The sequence below is a fragment of the Phaseolus vulgaris genome, chromosome 7, assembly GCF_051622355.1.
Source record: "Phaseolus vulgaris cultivar YP4 chromosome 7, ASM5162235v1, whole genome shotgun sequence".
Taxonomy (NCBI): domain Eukaryota; kingdom Viridiplantae; phylum Streptophyta; class Magnoliopsida; order Fabales; family Fabaceae; genus Phaseolus; species Phaseolus vulgaris.
The window spans coordinates 8,971,202-8,986,537 of NC_143504.1; the positions used below are offsets into that span (position 1 = coordinate 8,971,202).

Genomic DNA, 15,336 nt, shown 5'->3' on the forward strand with positions numbered 1-15,336 from the left:
CATTAAGAAAAACATTAAATGGTTATCATGAAATATAAATGGATATTATAATAGTGATTATAACCGCTACTAACCCACAACTCATTTATGGTCTGATTTATGAGTCTTAAATATAGTAGTATTAAACGAACAATTATTGTCTGATTTATGTACCTTAAATATTATATTAAATGAGCGGTTATTGGTTTGAATAGAGGACCGAAAGGTCGAGAGGCTGTTAACATATTAAAGGACAGTAAAATCATAAAAAGATAAATAAATAATAAAACAATCTTACATTCTATCAATGTTCAACGAATAAGCCAAAAATATTAAAAATACATTTAGTAACTGTAAGGTGTAAAAAATAAAAGTCCAATAAAGTTAATAAAGGCCAATAATTAGCACTGTAAATAGATTATATGATTAATCAAGAGTAAGCCCAACTCCACCTAACCAAGAGAAAACCCAAGTCTACATAGTTAAGAGATAACACAAGTTCACCTAACCGAAAGATAGTTTCAATCAATCAACCTAATGACCAAAAACTCAAGTTAACATCAAGATACTCAAAAAGTGTGAGAAGAAGAAGAATGAAAGTTATTTACATAAAAAAAAATGAATTATTTAGATAACTTTTTATGTTAGTATTATTTTGATATAAAATAAAAATGAGTTATTATTAGTATTTCGAGTTGAATGAGACCATTATTGTTTGAATGTAAGTTTTTAATAGAACTATGGTAATTAAAATCTTCATGTGTTACATGTCTATAGATGAAATTGGCGATTTTAACTCATGGAAATTGGTGCCAGAATACTTTAACCCATTAGCATGAACAAAAAAAAAAATCTTTGCCCATTTTAGAGTATTTTAATATTAAAATTTTATGCATGTATTATTTAAGTAACTTTGAGACTAACAAGACTTTAAGCTTCTCTCATAAAAATTAAATTATCTACAATTAATGGGTTCTGCAGTTTAATTGATAACTTATTATTAATGTAATAATCCCTGACTTTTTGGGAAATATTTGAAAAATATTATTAGAGCGGTTTTCACTTAAATAATATTCCTTTATTTTACGTTGCATGGTTTAAGTTATTCAATCATTGTATAGTTATAATAAAATATTGTGTTTATGATATCTTAGAAGGTAAGAAAAATATTTCGTATGACTATGTATTTAAAGTTTATCATATGTATTAGAAGGATATTAAAATAGAATTAAACACGCAAGTTAATTAAATCACTGAAAAAATATTTTTAACAAAAGTTAATTATATTTAGTATTTTCGGGATAGATAGCGTTGGATTACCGACGGTTTTTATAAATTTCTAGAATGACAATTATTTTTTTACAGTTTTTTGAAATTTCTAATATTTCCAACAATTTTTAAATTTCTGATATTTTTTGCGGTTTCCAAACATATAGTATTTATGATGGTTTTCAACCTCCAATATTTAGATTTGAATTTCCAAATCCAACACTCTTAGTTTTATTCATGTAATCTTCTCAACTTCTAACATTTCTATCAAAAAAATATTTAAAAATTTAAATAAGATTAAATATTTTCTTAAAAGGTGACATATATTAAAAAATTGTTAAGAATATTATATTTTTATCAAATATATTGTAATACAAAGAATATTTGATATTTTCTATTAATTTTAAAAAAAAATCATTAAATAAATGAAAATCTTATAGTACAAAAATATAAACGAAAATATAAAATATATTTTAATTCATAAAAAATATTTCAATGACAATTTTCAAATAATATGTATAGTATGGATTAGTTACGTGGGCACACATAATTTACATGTTGTATTCATATTATTTTTGTTTATCTATTTGGCATTATTGGTTAACTTAATATAAAAAAAATACTCTTGTTATACCAATTTAAAGGTAAGGGTGAATTTAATTTTTTTTATTCAATTCCAATTGTCTATCTTAATAAATTTTAGAATGTAAAAATGTGAGATAATTTTTTTTATTCAAATCCAGTGGATTCTCTTAATAAATGTTGGGAGGTGAAACGTTAGGTTTCAATTCATTGAAAGTGTGGGTTTCAATTTCTGCTATTGATATACAAATTTAAAAATATGTTTTACTAGTTTAATTGTTTTAACAGTGATATAATGTTTATGATTTAATTATTTTTTAATTTAATAGTAATAATAACATAAATATATGTAATATATTTCACACAATTTTAAAAAAAAAAGTTCAAAAATTACAATTATATTTTAAAACGGATTACAAAACTATGTTTTTAATCTAAACTCTTAACTATCAGAAACCACAAATCAATTCATAATTGTTCTTACAACAAGGACCAAGAACACTTGAAATGGGTTAATCAAGACTAATCCTTCAATCTTGGGCTGAATACTATCTTGGGCCGGGTACTTCTCTCCTTGATGGTGCTCTCGGCTTCTCCTCTCGGCTGGTACTCTCGGCTTCTCCTCTCGGCTTCTCCTCTCGGCTGGTGCTCTCGGCTTCTCCTCACAACAGGTGGGGGGTACCTGCAAGTCGCTCCGATGCCAAAGTCAGAAAAGGTTTAATGTTCATCAGATAAAATCACTCTTACCTTTTTCTTGTGCTGACCTCCTATTTATAGGGTTTCGTTGATGGGCCTTCAACAGTACTTTTGGACTTTCTTCTCACACCTCTTTATTACTTTTACACCCCCTTTTGCAAGTTCCTTATTTAAATTGGGCTTTATTATGATTTTTATTATCCTTTCAGGTTTCGGTTTAAACCTCTCGGTTTCAACCTTTTTCCCTTGTTTATTCAATGTTGTTCTCGGCCTAAACCTCTCGGTTTTAGCCTACTAGTACAATAATTTTACAAAACTTTAAAAAATTAATTTTTAAAAAAATAGTAAATTAAATACTTATCTTTAATTGTAGGTGTTATCAAACATCAATAATAGTTTAAAATTTTACAACTTTATAAGTTTTCAAAATTTGTAGAAAATGGTTACAAAATATCTGTATAAATTTATCAGTTTCAGGATTTACACATGCGTCTCTTCGTATAGACAAATAACAAATTATCACACAAGTAAAATTTTATCATAACACCACAATTATCTATACAAGTTCATTTTACAAATTCATAGACCAATTAGTTTATGATCACTTCAATATATCATACATGCATACAAATATCTAATTTGTTCATGAAAAAATATCTATTAATATATTTTGAAAAATTCGTATTAAACAAGTTTTATACGAAACTAACACATTTTCTCCATGAATACAATCTAAGGTAAGACATCCAAAATTCTATAATTATTTAAGTAAGATACTTTAAGAACAATCAAAATTTAGAAAAGACAATGCTTGAATAGATGAAGATAAAGAAAAAAAAAACAGAATGAGAACTTAGTGAGATAAAGAAGAAGAAAGGTGTGCATATAAATGAGAAAGAGTGAAAAATAAGATGAGATATTATACTCATTTTTTTTTTGTTTTTAACAATAATTTACACAATACTAATACATTGCATGGAACAACTAGTTATTTAATGATTATTTAGGAAAGGAAAAACACACTAATTATCCTTTTTTGTGATTTGATTTTAAAAATGTAAGTATTTTTTATGGAAATTAAAAAAATAAAAGGATGAATTTAATATATATATTAAATAATTAAAAATATATTAAAAACTAAAAAGTTGAAAATAATAAGAGTTAAAAATATATAGAAAAATGAAAAGTAATGTTGTAAAATTACTAGTTGAAGTTGCTAAAATTTTTAAAAAAATTGAAAGGACAAAGGTTTCAAAAAACAACAATGTTTATGACAAAATAAAATGTGAAGAAATTTTTAGAAATATATGAAATATTTTTAAAATTAAAAGTTTGAAAACATAAAACAGAAAAACACAATTTTTGTTAAAAGATGGACGATTAAAAATAATATATTTTTGGAAACATATTGAAATTTATATAAGAATAAATTAATATTTAAATTTAGAAGAAAACTAAAAATAATATTTTTGTAAAAAATATATGAAAAGGCAAAAAAGGTACATTGTTAAAGTACAATAGGCTGAAAAAAAACATTCAACCAAATTATTATATTTAACTAACAATATTAAGCTTTATAAAAGTAATGCTTATGAACACTCTTTCACAAAGTTGAGAAAGATTAAAGCTTAAAATTATATTAATGCTTAAAAAACATAACTTGTAGAATTTAGACTATCAACAATAAATTAAAACATACATGTCAATATTTTATATCTTGAATTATTTTTTTTGAAAGAAAAGTTAACCAAGTAATCTTAAATTTATAGAATATTAGATAAAGTTGTTTTTATATTAGATTTCACAATGTTCCAAAAATTAAAAATGATAAGTATTTTGATAGCTTCCAGTTATTAAATCAAGATGTTTCTAAGTTTTCAAATTTTGTAAAAGTAAGGAATTATATGTTTAAAAAAATTATGCATTGGACTTCATAGTAGAGTTATCATTATCACAATTCCCCTAATAAAAATTGTTAAAATATTTAATACATTGGACTTCATATATTCGTATTTAATTGTAAGTTATTAATAATTAAAATTGTTAATATATTTAATAAAAATTTACATGTCAAACATCACTATCAACCTTGATATCTTAATTAGATCAGCATCTCAAAGTTCACCTTCACTACCATCAATTAAAATTAAAATTATTCAATTTTTTTATTAAAGGTAAAGACTGAATTGCATATTTTATTCCATTTCTTTTATTATTTTGCACATTTTGTAACTTAATCTTAATTCTTTTCACATTTTATCAAGTTTTTAAAATTTCATTAAAGTAAGGCGAAATTGGACAATTAACTCAAAACTAAATAAAACCTAATTACCTCGAATCAAATGGTATGGTAGGTTATTTTTCTAGAAAGGATTCAATTAATCCGATTATTAATCCACAAGAAGCTCTGTAATTATTAAGTTAATATGTAACACCAATTTGATATTTGAAAAACTTCACCGAACTGCGGTATAGTGTTTGTTCGTGTCTTGACCATGGCGACTCAACCGAGCGATGCAGAACTCATAGTCAGCTTGCAAGCCAGGGTCAAGGTATTTCCATTCAATTTCTGCTAATTTTTCATGTTTTTCTTCCTTAGCCAATAGAATTTTTGTTCGTTTCTGTATTCGGTTTGCGTTTCTGTATTCGGTTTGCGTTTCTGCAACTATATATCCTAAATTGCTTTTTGTTGTTGTTTGTTTGTTTCCGGAAACTGAGATAATCTTGAATAGGAAAACCATCACAGTGTTTTGTTAGGCTTAAGTGGTTTTCGCTTGCATTGTATCTTTGACGTGGTTTTACCTACTGATTTGTGTTTCATACATTCAGGAATTAGAAATAGAGAATGCAAAGCTGTTAGCTCAACTTGCTGATTGCCACAGTCATGAGGTTAGCTGGTAGTCTATTTCATAGTTTTGTTTGCATTTTTGGTTGTGTTTTATCTTTTGGCAATATTGAGTACAATTAGCCTGGAAAAGTTAACCATGAAAAACAAAGAGGCAGGGGAGGAAGCTGCATTCCTCAATGAAATTTGTTTGAATCTTTGACGCAGGTGGATAAAAAATTACATGGCCCTGAGGGGAAAGGCAGGGAATCAAAAGAAGGCAACATGAAATTTGAAAAGAAGATACAGGAAAAAAAGCCAGGTTCTGTTCTGGATACTTTCTTTAGGGGAGTAGCTGTGGCACCTGTGACATGGGTGCTAAGAGAAAGTATTTTTTGATAAATAATATCATGATAAATTTCTCTCTCTGCCCATTATTATTTTTTTGTCAAAATTATATTAAAATTGAAGTTATCAGCTCCACTTTATGTTCTTCAGTACAAACTCTGTACTGTGTTTGATGATCGTCTCAACTTCTTGATTTCATTGTTGTTTTACATGTATACCTTGTTTCTGTTCTTCAGTTGCAATGGTCTTTTATTTTAAATTCTTTTTTACCTGTGTACATGTGTTTCCTTTCTTTGTTGTAGCTTCTATCAGTTTTGTAAACGGATCTACAAATTAAATTAGCTTTTACATCGTGAAACAGGTTATGACACAAGTTTTATGAGTCATCGCAGCAAGAGATATGTAGCTTTAAAAGTCATGTACTTTGGAAAAAGGTATATACTATCACTGTAATATTGCCTTTCATTTTCTGTCTTAACAATTTTACTCATAGCTACTCTCTTAGTTATCCAGAGGTTGAGAGTCAAGCCTTTCATCTCACAGCCTATATCTCTCCCCCACTCACCCCCTCGCCCGCAGTTAGAACTGGGAAAGGATTTGTTGTTGTTTTCCATCTTATCAATTTCTGCTGAGATGCTGATCTATATTGAAAAGACAGAGCACATTTCATGTAAATTATTTCTTTAATGCAAACACACAAAATAAAATAAAATTTAGTATTTCAAGTTCATTCCACAATCACTCAATTATAGATTTCTATCTTAGTCTGTGCTTATATATATTTAGAACTTCCTTTGCAGGTGACATTTGATAGATACTTAATAATCTGAAGTTCCATAGTTGAATTAAAGCCTTTTTTTTTTCTTTCTGTTTTTTTTATCCCTTATCATTTTGGTATTTTGGTTCTTTACACTTTTGGTCTAAATTGGACTAAATTCAACATTATAATTAATATCAAGGTCTTCTGACTACCTCTTAAATACAGGTTTTATGGTTTTGCGTCTGAGGCACAAATGCAACCAACTGTCGAGGTTTGTTTTTCAAAAACACAAGCCAATAAATTTTAATCTGCATAAATTGATCATGAAAACCATGAAGCAGAATTTTCGATGTAATCACAAATTATTATTTGTTCTGGATGAAGTATTCTGGTTATCAAATGTGGGTATAATTTTGTAAAACCATTACATGATATTGTATGTGAATGCCTCTGTCTATTTATCATTTGTCATTTTTCTTGCAGTTTGAACTTTTTAAAGCTTTTGAGAAAACACGGCTATTGGTTGGGGATAAGAAGGAGTCACAGTATTCAAGATGTGGTAGAACTGATAAAGGGGTTTCCTCTGTTGGACAAGTAAGTTGAGGCATGGAAGAGTAAAAGAATAGAAATACATAACTTGATTAAGAAAAGATAATATGACAAGTTGATCTTTTGTATTTTTGTATTAAGATACCCCCCAACAACAATCATCGGGCTTCTTAATAGTAAAGACCTATATGGAAAATGCATTGGTAGAAAAGATAAGGTTCTTTTGTCGGGTGCCACAATAGATATATCGAGGGCTAAACAAGTTAATACATTATAATTAACATCGGGACTCTCTATCTTTGGGTAAGAGCTATGTATGGGGATTTATAATTTGCTGACTCTCAATTGACTTTATTCCCTTCCACTATATCACCTGCAAGGTTTCATTATTTCTTGGGACCTTTATTTTTCTTGAAACCTGGATTAAGACAAGTAACTGAAAATTGGAGTTTCTGTTATTGTTGCTTGCTAGACTTAATTCACCTGTATTCTTTAATGATAAAAGGAATTTGGAGCCTTGATTCTTCTCGGGTGTATATGTGTAGATTATTTATCCAATTTCTCACTGTGTCCCCAAACCATGACAAATTATCCTTAAATAACCCCTATGGAAATCTACACTTAAAGTTTTAAGTCTTGAGTCTGGACAGAATTTCTCAGTAAGATGAATAGTAATTCTATGGCACTAATAGTATGTTGCAGCTTCATTGACCAAATACGAATTTATCTACAAGTAGGTGTGGATGTGCTATTTTGGGTTTGAAATGAAAAAGAAATATTTATGCCTATTGTAGAGATCCCACATCAAATAGAGATAACCATTACAGGCCTTATAAATCATAGGTAGTCCTCTCCTTACTAGTCACATGTAGAGTTTAGTTAGGTCCAACTAAACCTAAATTGGAGGAAGTTGTTTAAAGCCTCTTAATTTGGGGCCTCCTAAACATTATGGTTTGGAGGATATATATTCTTCCTGTCTCTGGGAGATTGTTTTCATCTAACTAAAACAATAAAACCTGAAAACAACGTTAAAAGTGTTGCACAATCCTTAATATTTTATTGTTTAGAAACTGTTGATAGTAAAACAATCACAAGGTTGTTTTGTTGTGTGAGGAAGTTGGACGAAAGGGAGAGGGAGACCAAGAAGGACATTTGAGAAATTTGTTTAGAGGGATCTCATGATAAACAATATCTCTTAAGATTTGGCCTTTAACCAAGCTTAATGGTGTTGTTTGATCTGTGTAGATGACCTTACCTAGTGAGATAACACTTTTGATCTGTGTCCCAAATTTCTAATTGTTATTTTCCTCTACTTTACAGTTGATAACTGGAACTTCATATAATCTGTTAGTTCATTGTTTAATTGGTTCTGATGATGGCTATTTCTTGAAGCAGGTGATTGCTCTTTTCCTAAGATCAAACCTCAAGTTATCTGCAATAAATAATGGAAGTTCTGGAGAAGTTTTGGATGAGAAACATGGTTAGTAGAATAATTTTTAAAAAACTAAACTTCTTTGTTGCTTCTGATTTTCATAATTTTTTAGGGGACTTAATCTCATTTGATTTTCTTTGTTTGTTCACTTTTACATCATAAAGTGAATCTGGTAGAGCATTGACACATGGGTAATATAAGAAAAGAAAGGAGGGTGAACTTAATGGAAGGGCCTGCAAGTTTGAGAAGAAAAAAGAATGATATTATAGGCATGGTAGTGGAGGATTCTGTTAGTGGAGAGAGAAAAGGATAACTCAATGGAGGCATGTGAGTAGTGTGATTGTGTAGGTTTTGAGGGTAGATTGCACACACCTGTATGACAGTCTTATTTTCTTTTTCTTTGCTTCAAATGTTCTATTTCCAGTGGTTTAATTGTCAGGAGCCTTTTCTCCCTTTCTTTATGCTCAGAATTTTCAGTTTATATCAGAGTCACATTTAATCAATGAAACGAGTTAATGCTGTGAAATTAGATTTGTACTACTGAATGTGATATTGCCATTAATAATTAATTTCTTAATTTGCTTCCAAAATTTTATATAATAAATTTAGAACTAAAACTCAAGTGCTGGGTCTAGATTCTAGAACCAAACAGTATAAAGCTGGGTCTAGATTCTAGAACCAAACAGTATAAATCTGTATACAATCAAGTTTAGTTTGTGTTGCTGTATTGATGACTGGATTTTATTTCCTGCATTCTCTTTTCTCTCCTATGAAAGGTTAAATTTATAGATAACACTAATTACTTATTCTGAATTCTACTACATGAATAGGGAAGTCCTTCTCTTTGAAATTATAATTCTGACACAAATCCTCCTACTTGAGCTTACATAATAGTCTTCTTTTTTTCTTCCCCAGTAGGAGGAGGTTAATTCAGTGATGCAAGGAAAGTTGAGTTTTTCATGATATTTGAATCCTTATTTATTCTTGTATTAGTTCTGAGGTTTTACGACCTGACAATAAGTAGGGCGGGTTGTAGAGATCTATGATTGATGGTCTTCTATCTTACTATTATGAATTGAAAATGTCGAATCAGAGGTTTCTTAAATTTTATTATATGGGAATTATGTTAGTACTGACCACTGACCAACCTTTTTTATGTAGAAGGGGAAATAGATTATGTTCGGGTGCTAAATCGAGTCCTTCCACATGACATTCGAATTTTAGGCTGGTGTCCTGCTCCTGTTGATTTCCATGCAAGGTTTGTGTGTATTCTTTAAAACTTTGCCTTCAATAGTTATTAGTTATTTCTTTTATAACTTTCTTTTGCTGGTTTTGAATTATTTTGTTTGTTGAAACTTAAAAACAATGGACGTATGTTATGTTTTCTGATTAATTTATTATGTGGAATTTAAATTTAGATAAATGTTTTATTGTTATGTTTTAGAAGTAAGTTATGAAATAACACTTTATTTAACTAAAATGAAGGTAATAAGTTTGAGTATTGGTATCTAAGTAACTCATAAGGTATGGGAATGGATGCTAAAGTTAATATCCACATGCTTATGCTGTAAAAAAATGTTTTCTCAAAATTAGATTACTGATCCCGTGCATAAGCACAGTGGGCAAAAATAAAAGAAAACAATTTTAATTCAAATATAATAATAAACCTAAAAAATAAGAGTAGGTGGGGAAAATTAAAGCAGAGATTGACACTTGTCCTATTGTTTGGGCAGTTTTATTATATATTTAGATGGGCTCAACCAGACATGCACAATTTTACTTGTGTTATTTCAGTTGATGTTACAAACCAGCCTAGTGCAACTGAAGATTATTTTAGTGATTTGTAACTATAATATTAGTGAGTTAGAGTTTCCATTTTGGAGGGAGGAGGGTTGAACTTTGAGATTGTGGTGGATAATATGGTTATTTTCATAAGCAATTGTTTTCAAAAGCTTATGATCTTGTACGGGGCAGCCAGACCAAAAACACACTTTGAACACGGCTCATTATAGATTTTTCCTTTCACGAGCAAGTGGATTATGCATTTCAGTTTGATCAGAAATGGAGAATTTGTCATTTCACTTTACATCGTAAGTTGATACAGATGGGGTAGGATTGTGATGCAAGCTGAATTGTCTTTATTTAGTGACACTAACCTTCATATTGTGAAGATCTTGCAAAAAATAATTTAACTCTTTACTTCATGAAGCTTCATATCTTGAATTATTCTATTTCATTATCTTCTTCCATGTTTGCTTTGTCAGGTTCAGTTGCTTAAGCAGGGAGTATAAATATTTCTTTTGGACAGAAAAATTGAACATCCCGGTAGGAAATCAATTTTGCTACGCAGTTCTATAATTTCTGGAGCCTTGTTTTACTTTTCTTTTCGCCTTTTTGTTTCTAATCATTTCGAAGATTTTAGAAGCATGTGAACTGTAACACTTGTCATTGATTCATGTCCCATTAGGCCATGGAGAGTGCTGGAAACAAACTTATAGGAACACATGACTTTAGAAACTTCTGTAAAATGGATGCTGCAAATGTGCACAACTACAGGCGGCACATCACATTGTTTGAGATTTCTCCTACGGATGTGAGGTTAAGATTGGTAGACATTTTTCTTACCCTCATCCTTGTGTTTCTGTGGGTGCTTTTTTACTGGCAAGAAATATGTAGGAAACTAACACTTAAAAAAATTATGTAAATTGGATGTTACAAATGTGCACCACTAGTGTTAGCTTTTCTTAATATTCAATTTATTTTTTGAAGCTAAGATTAGTGGAAAATTAGCAAGGTTTTGTTATTGAAGTCAATCTTTTTCCCCATTTACCTGCAGGTACAATGGTAATCAACTTTGGGTGATTAAAATAAAAGGTAGTGCTTTTCTATGGCATCAGGTTCGCTGTATGGTAGCTGTTCTATTCATGGTTGGCAAAGGTCTTGAATCTCCAAATGTGGGTACTTGACACCCTCTCGTATAAATAATTTTGAAATCTTTTGTTGCTTTTTATTGGTTCCATAGGATTTAAATGTGTAGATAATTTTGTTTTATTGCCACAATAATGAATCTTGGTTCTTCTAACATTATTGTAGATGAATGTGGCAATCAAACAAAATCATGTAATTCTGTTGTGTAAAACTAGAGTTAGGATCTGTTTTTTTTTTTTTTTTTCCTTTTTTAGGGACAGCATTTATTGGTCCAAATCAATATAGAATTCCTTCTCCTCTAATTCTTAGGTCTAAATCAGTACAGAATATTTTCTACCCATTCTTGGGTCTAAATAAGTGTAGAGTATTTTCTTCACATTCTCAGGTCCAAATCAGTGCACAGAATCGGACTTGTATCTCTATTTATTTTACCCTCATTGTACCAGTTCCATGTGAAATTCAATCACATTTTCAATATGGTATCAAAGTTCGATCTAGTCCATCCCTGACCAGAGTGCCAGTCACACCGTAGAAAAACTAGAGTGCCCAAGGGGGAGACTGTGGGCTACGTACCAGCTCAACCAAAGGGCATGTTCTCCCTATCACTGTCTTATAGTGTATTTGAATGAGAGAGGGTAATTAATTAAGTTTTATAATGAATTTAAAATGTTTATAACAAAAAATGTTGTTTACAATCTTAAAAAAGTTGAAATTCTAGGAACTTATGAGAGTAATTTGATTACTTAAAATCAGATTATTTCAAATTTCATCCAAAATACTAGAATTTGAAATCCTTCATACTCTCTTCTCTCTCAAATCTCTGTCTTTTTTTTTTTCTTTCTTCATATTCTCTCTTTGGTTTCATCTTCATTGATGTGTCATCAGCTTGACATCATTTTTTTCAACTGAAATCTCCAACGTTAATTTTTTCAGAAGTTGGTCAATTTTTTTTCTCATGTCAACAGATCGTTTTGCGTAACTTGGTTAGGATTGTTTGTGACCATTATCAGTTGGGAAAATTTTTCTACTAACATTAGTAAAAATGTTGGCAAAAATACCTAACCGAAGACTTTGAAAAAATAACTCTAATCTTTGTAAGCCAAAATAATTGTGGCTAACGTGAATTGGAAATAATCTTATTAGCCATAAGATCGAGTTGGGTTGGGTCTCCAAACCCTTATTCTAAGATTTCCAACAGTGAAGATTTGGTAATATTGTGATATTGTTGATTTGAGTACAATTTCAAGTACTTGGAAAAATTGTTACCTTCTTTTTTCAAAAATGTTAAGGAATTTTCAATGCAACCATGCATACCCCACAAGACTTATCCCTCTCAATCTGTAAGTCTTCTCAACAATTCTCCTTCATTTGTAGTGACGTGTGGGGTATATCAAGGATCAACAGCATTATTGTCTCTAGATGGTTTATTTCTTCCGTGGATGACCATTTGAGTCTTGACCTCCATTAAGCCAATGGATAAGAGAGAACTCTTGAGTCTCTTGGGTCTTTTCATGAAGGACAAATAGGTAGTTTGATGAATATTTGCAAACACAATTTCAAATAAGCACCAAGGTGCTGAGAATGGATAATGATCACAAATACTACCATTTCATATTGAACACCTACGTTTAGAAACATGGAATTGTGCATCAGAGTTCACTCGTGGACACCCCACAACTAAATGAGGTGGTGGAAAGCAAACATTGACATGTTTTAGAGTTGACGTGATCACTCTTAATGGCCACAATGTAAATTCCCTTGAAAGTGTTTGGATGTTCAGCCTTTGTCCAGAATCTAAACCTTCACCTTAGCAAACTTGATCCCAAATCCATCGAATGTATCTTTCTTGGATACTCATCTCACTGAACGGGATACAAGTTTTGTTACTCTCCATCAACTATAAAATTTTAGCATACAATGGATGTGACATTCTTTGAGCACCAACCTTTTTACCCCAACATTCATATTCAAGGGGAGAAGTTTTGCACAACAGAATCACATGATTTTGTTTGATTGCTACACTTATCTGCAGAAAGTAGACAACAGGATTGATGTTGTGGTATGTGTAGATTGCATGTATTTATATGGGATCACTAAGAATATGGTGTTAATATTAATTTATTTGTTTTAATAATAAAAGTTTTGTTGGCTTAATGGAGGCAATGCTCACCATATGGAAGTGTTCTCTCTTATCTGGCATATACAAAAATGTTGCCATAATAAAGTGTCTGTTACAGTCGTACATCATAATTGTTTTTATCATCTTTATGTCTTAATTGAGGTTTTAATAGTCCTCTCAAACGTCTTCGAATATTTTCTTCAATTACGTTGTATATTTTACCTTAATGCTCTATTTTATTAGTTTTCCATAATTAATATGTTTTATAATAACATTAATGTGTTTTATTGGTTTGTCAAACTAATGAGGGACAAGTTATAGCTAAAATATGGGTGATGGATCTGGATATGGCTTTATAGGCAGTGAGTAAAGGTACTGATATTGAAGTATGTATGAATTTGGGTTTTAGTATTATTTTAAAACATGGGTGTGGAAAAAAAATGTACTCGTTGTTAACCTCTGCTCCTCAGAGTGACCTTGTCTCTTTAATATAGATATCTATGTTTGTGTTAGCGTTGCAGTGCAATATTAAATCCTAAGGACAATTCATCTCTACATATGGATTTCTTATTTTTGCAGTTTAAGATAACGACTTTTCATGCTTAAATTTGAAGGTGATTGATATGCTACTGGACACTACTAGGATCGTAAGGAAACCCCAGTATATCATGGCTTCAGAGGTTCCTTTGGTTCTTCAGTGCTGCGAATTTGATGACATTAAGTTTATGTGTTCAACAGGTATTTCTGATTTGTAAGACTTTTGAGTATTGGTTGGTTGGATTCCTTTTTCCAGATCTTATACTAGTTAGTTAACATATTAACGCTACAAACTTTGGTTGCATCCAAATTCCAATATTTTTCTTCTTTGCTTGAATTTATTTAATTGATTGCATATCTAGATGCTGGAGATGCGTTGCGGTTACACTTGGTGAATGAATGTCAAATTTTCCAGCTTCAAGCTACAATCTTTCACGAAGCTCTTCTTAACTGTGTGCCTCTATCAAATGGTGCTGCAAATGCGTTAGCAAATTACTTCCCAATTACTCTGCTTACTTTTATTTATCGTGATTCCGTGATCTATTATGCTTATGTATGACCATTCATTTTCCAGATCAAAGCTTGCTTCCGTTTCAGGGAACCAAGAAGAAAGTTTCCCATGTCCCTCTTATGTCACGTCCAACTGAGCGTGAGTTCTGTATCCAGCAATATTTTTTTAAAATTATTTAAAATTTACTTAAATGCATACTATAGATGAAATATGAATGATGTGTTTTCTTCCAAGCGCCATACCAAATTATTTTCACAAAATATACTTCTGGGCTCCTCTGATCTGGCTGCTTTCTTGTTTTTGTTTAATTAAATCTAGCATCATATGAAGAACGCCGTGCCAAACTCAACACAATTGCATGAGGATCTCGTTGGTCAACTCCGTTATATAATGTGTTTGGGTGAGCATTTGCATACTTGATTTTGTATGATTTTAATTTTGTAAAATTAATTTTTGGTTAATTTAGTACTTTGGTAATTTTAGTATAATGTTATTTAGTACTTGGGTAAAAATAATTTTTAGATGTGTAAATTGTCAATAAAGGGTATCTATAGACTATTAAGGTAATTGTAATATTAAATTATGGGATTATTTTTGTCCTTGCACGCACTACTGGCATTTTTTCCACTGCAAAAGTAAAAACGTGCTTCCATCAAAACCATGATTTGGAATGCTGAATCGATTCTGCACAATTTTACCAAACATGGCAAAATAAACAAGGTATATTTGCACGGGTGAGTAATTTTTTTACGTTTTTCCAGACACGTAATGGATCATCCAAAAAATTTGGAAATTCACTTGT

General features: G+C 30.4%; 1 protein-coding gene across 2 annotated transcripts; it reads left to right on the plus strand.

The window, feature by feature from the left end:
• Window positions 1-4,869: 4,869 nt before the first annotated feature.
• LOC137827845 (Pseudouridine synthase family protein) lies at window positions 4,870-15,133 on the plus strand. Of its 2 annotated transcripts, none has more exons than XR_016523073.1 (15): window positions 4,870-5,078; window positions 5,356-5,415; window positions 5,579-5,672; window positions 6,060-6,132; window positions 6,684-6,729; window positions 6,942-7,052; window positions 8,403-8,487; window positions 9,601-9,697; window positions 10,704-10,764; window positions 10,907-11,047; window positions 11,276-11,393; window positions 14,101-14,224; window positions 14,386-14,493; window positions 14,598-14,672; window positions 14,853-15,133. XR_016523073.1 is itself a non-coding variant. In XM_068634199.2 (15 exons), the coding sequence occupies exons 1-15, from the start codon at window positions 5,022-5,024 to the stop codon at window positions 14,894-14,896; spliced, it is 1,284 nt and encodes a 427-aa protein (XP_068490300.2). In that variant the 5' UTR covers window positions 4,870-5,021; the 3' UTR covers window positions 14,897-15,133. The 2 variants fall into 2 exon arrangements, 1 of the variants encoding a protein (XP_068490300.2); XM_068634199.2 differs by having other exon boundaries at window positions 10,907-11,037.
• The last annotated feature ends 203 nt before the right edge of the window (window positions 15,134-15,336 follow it).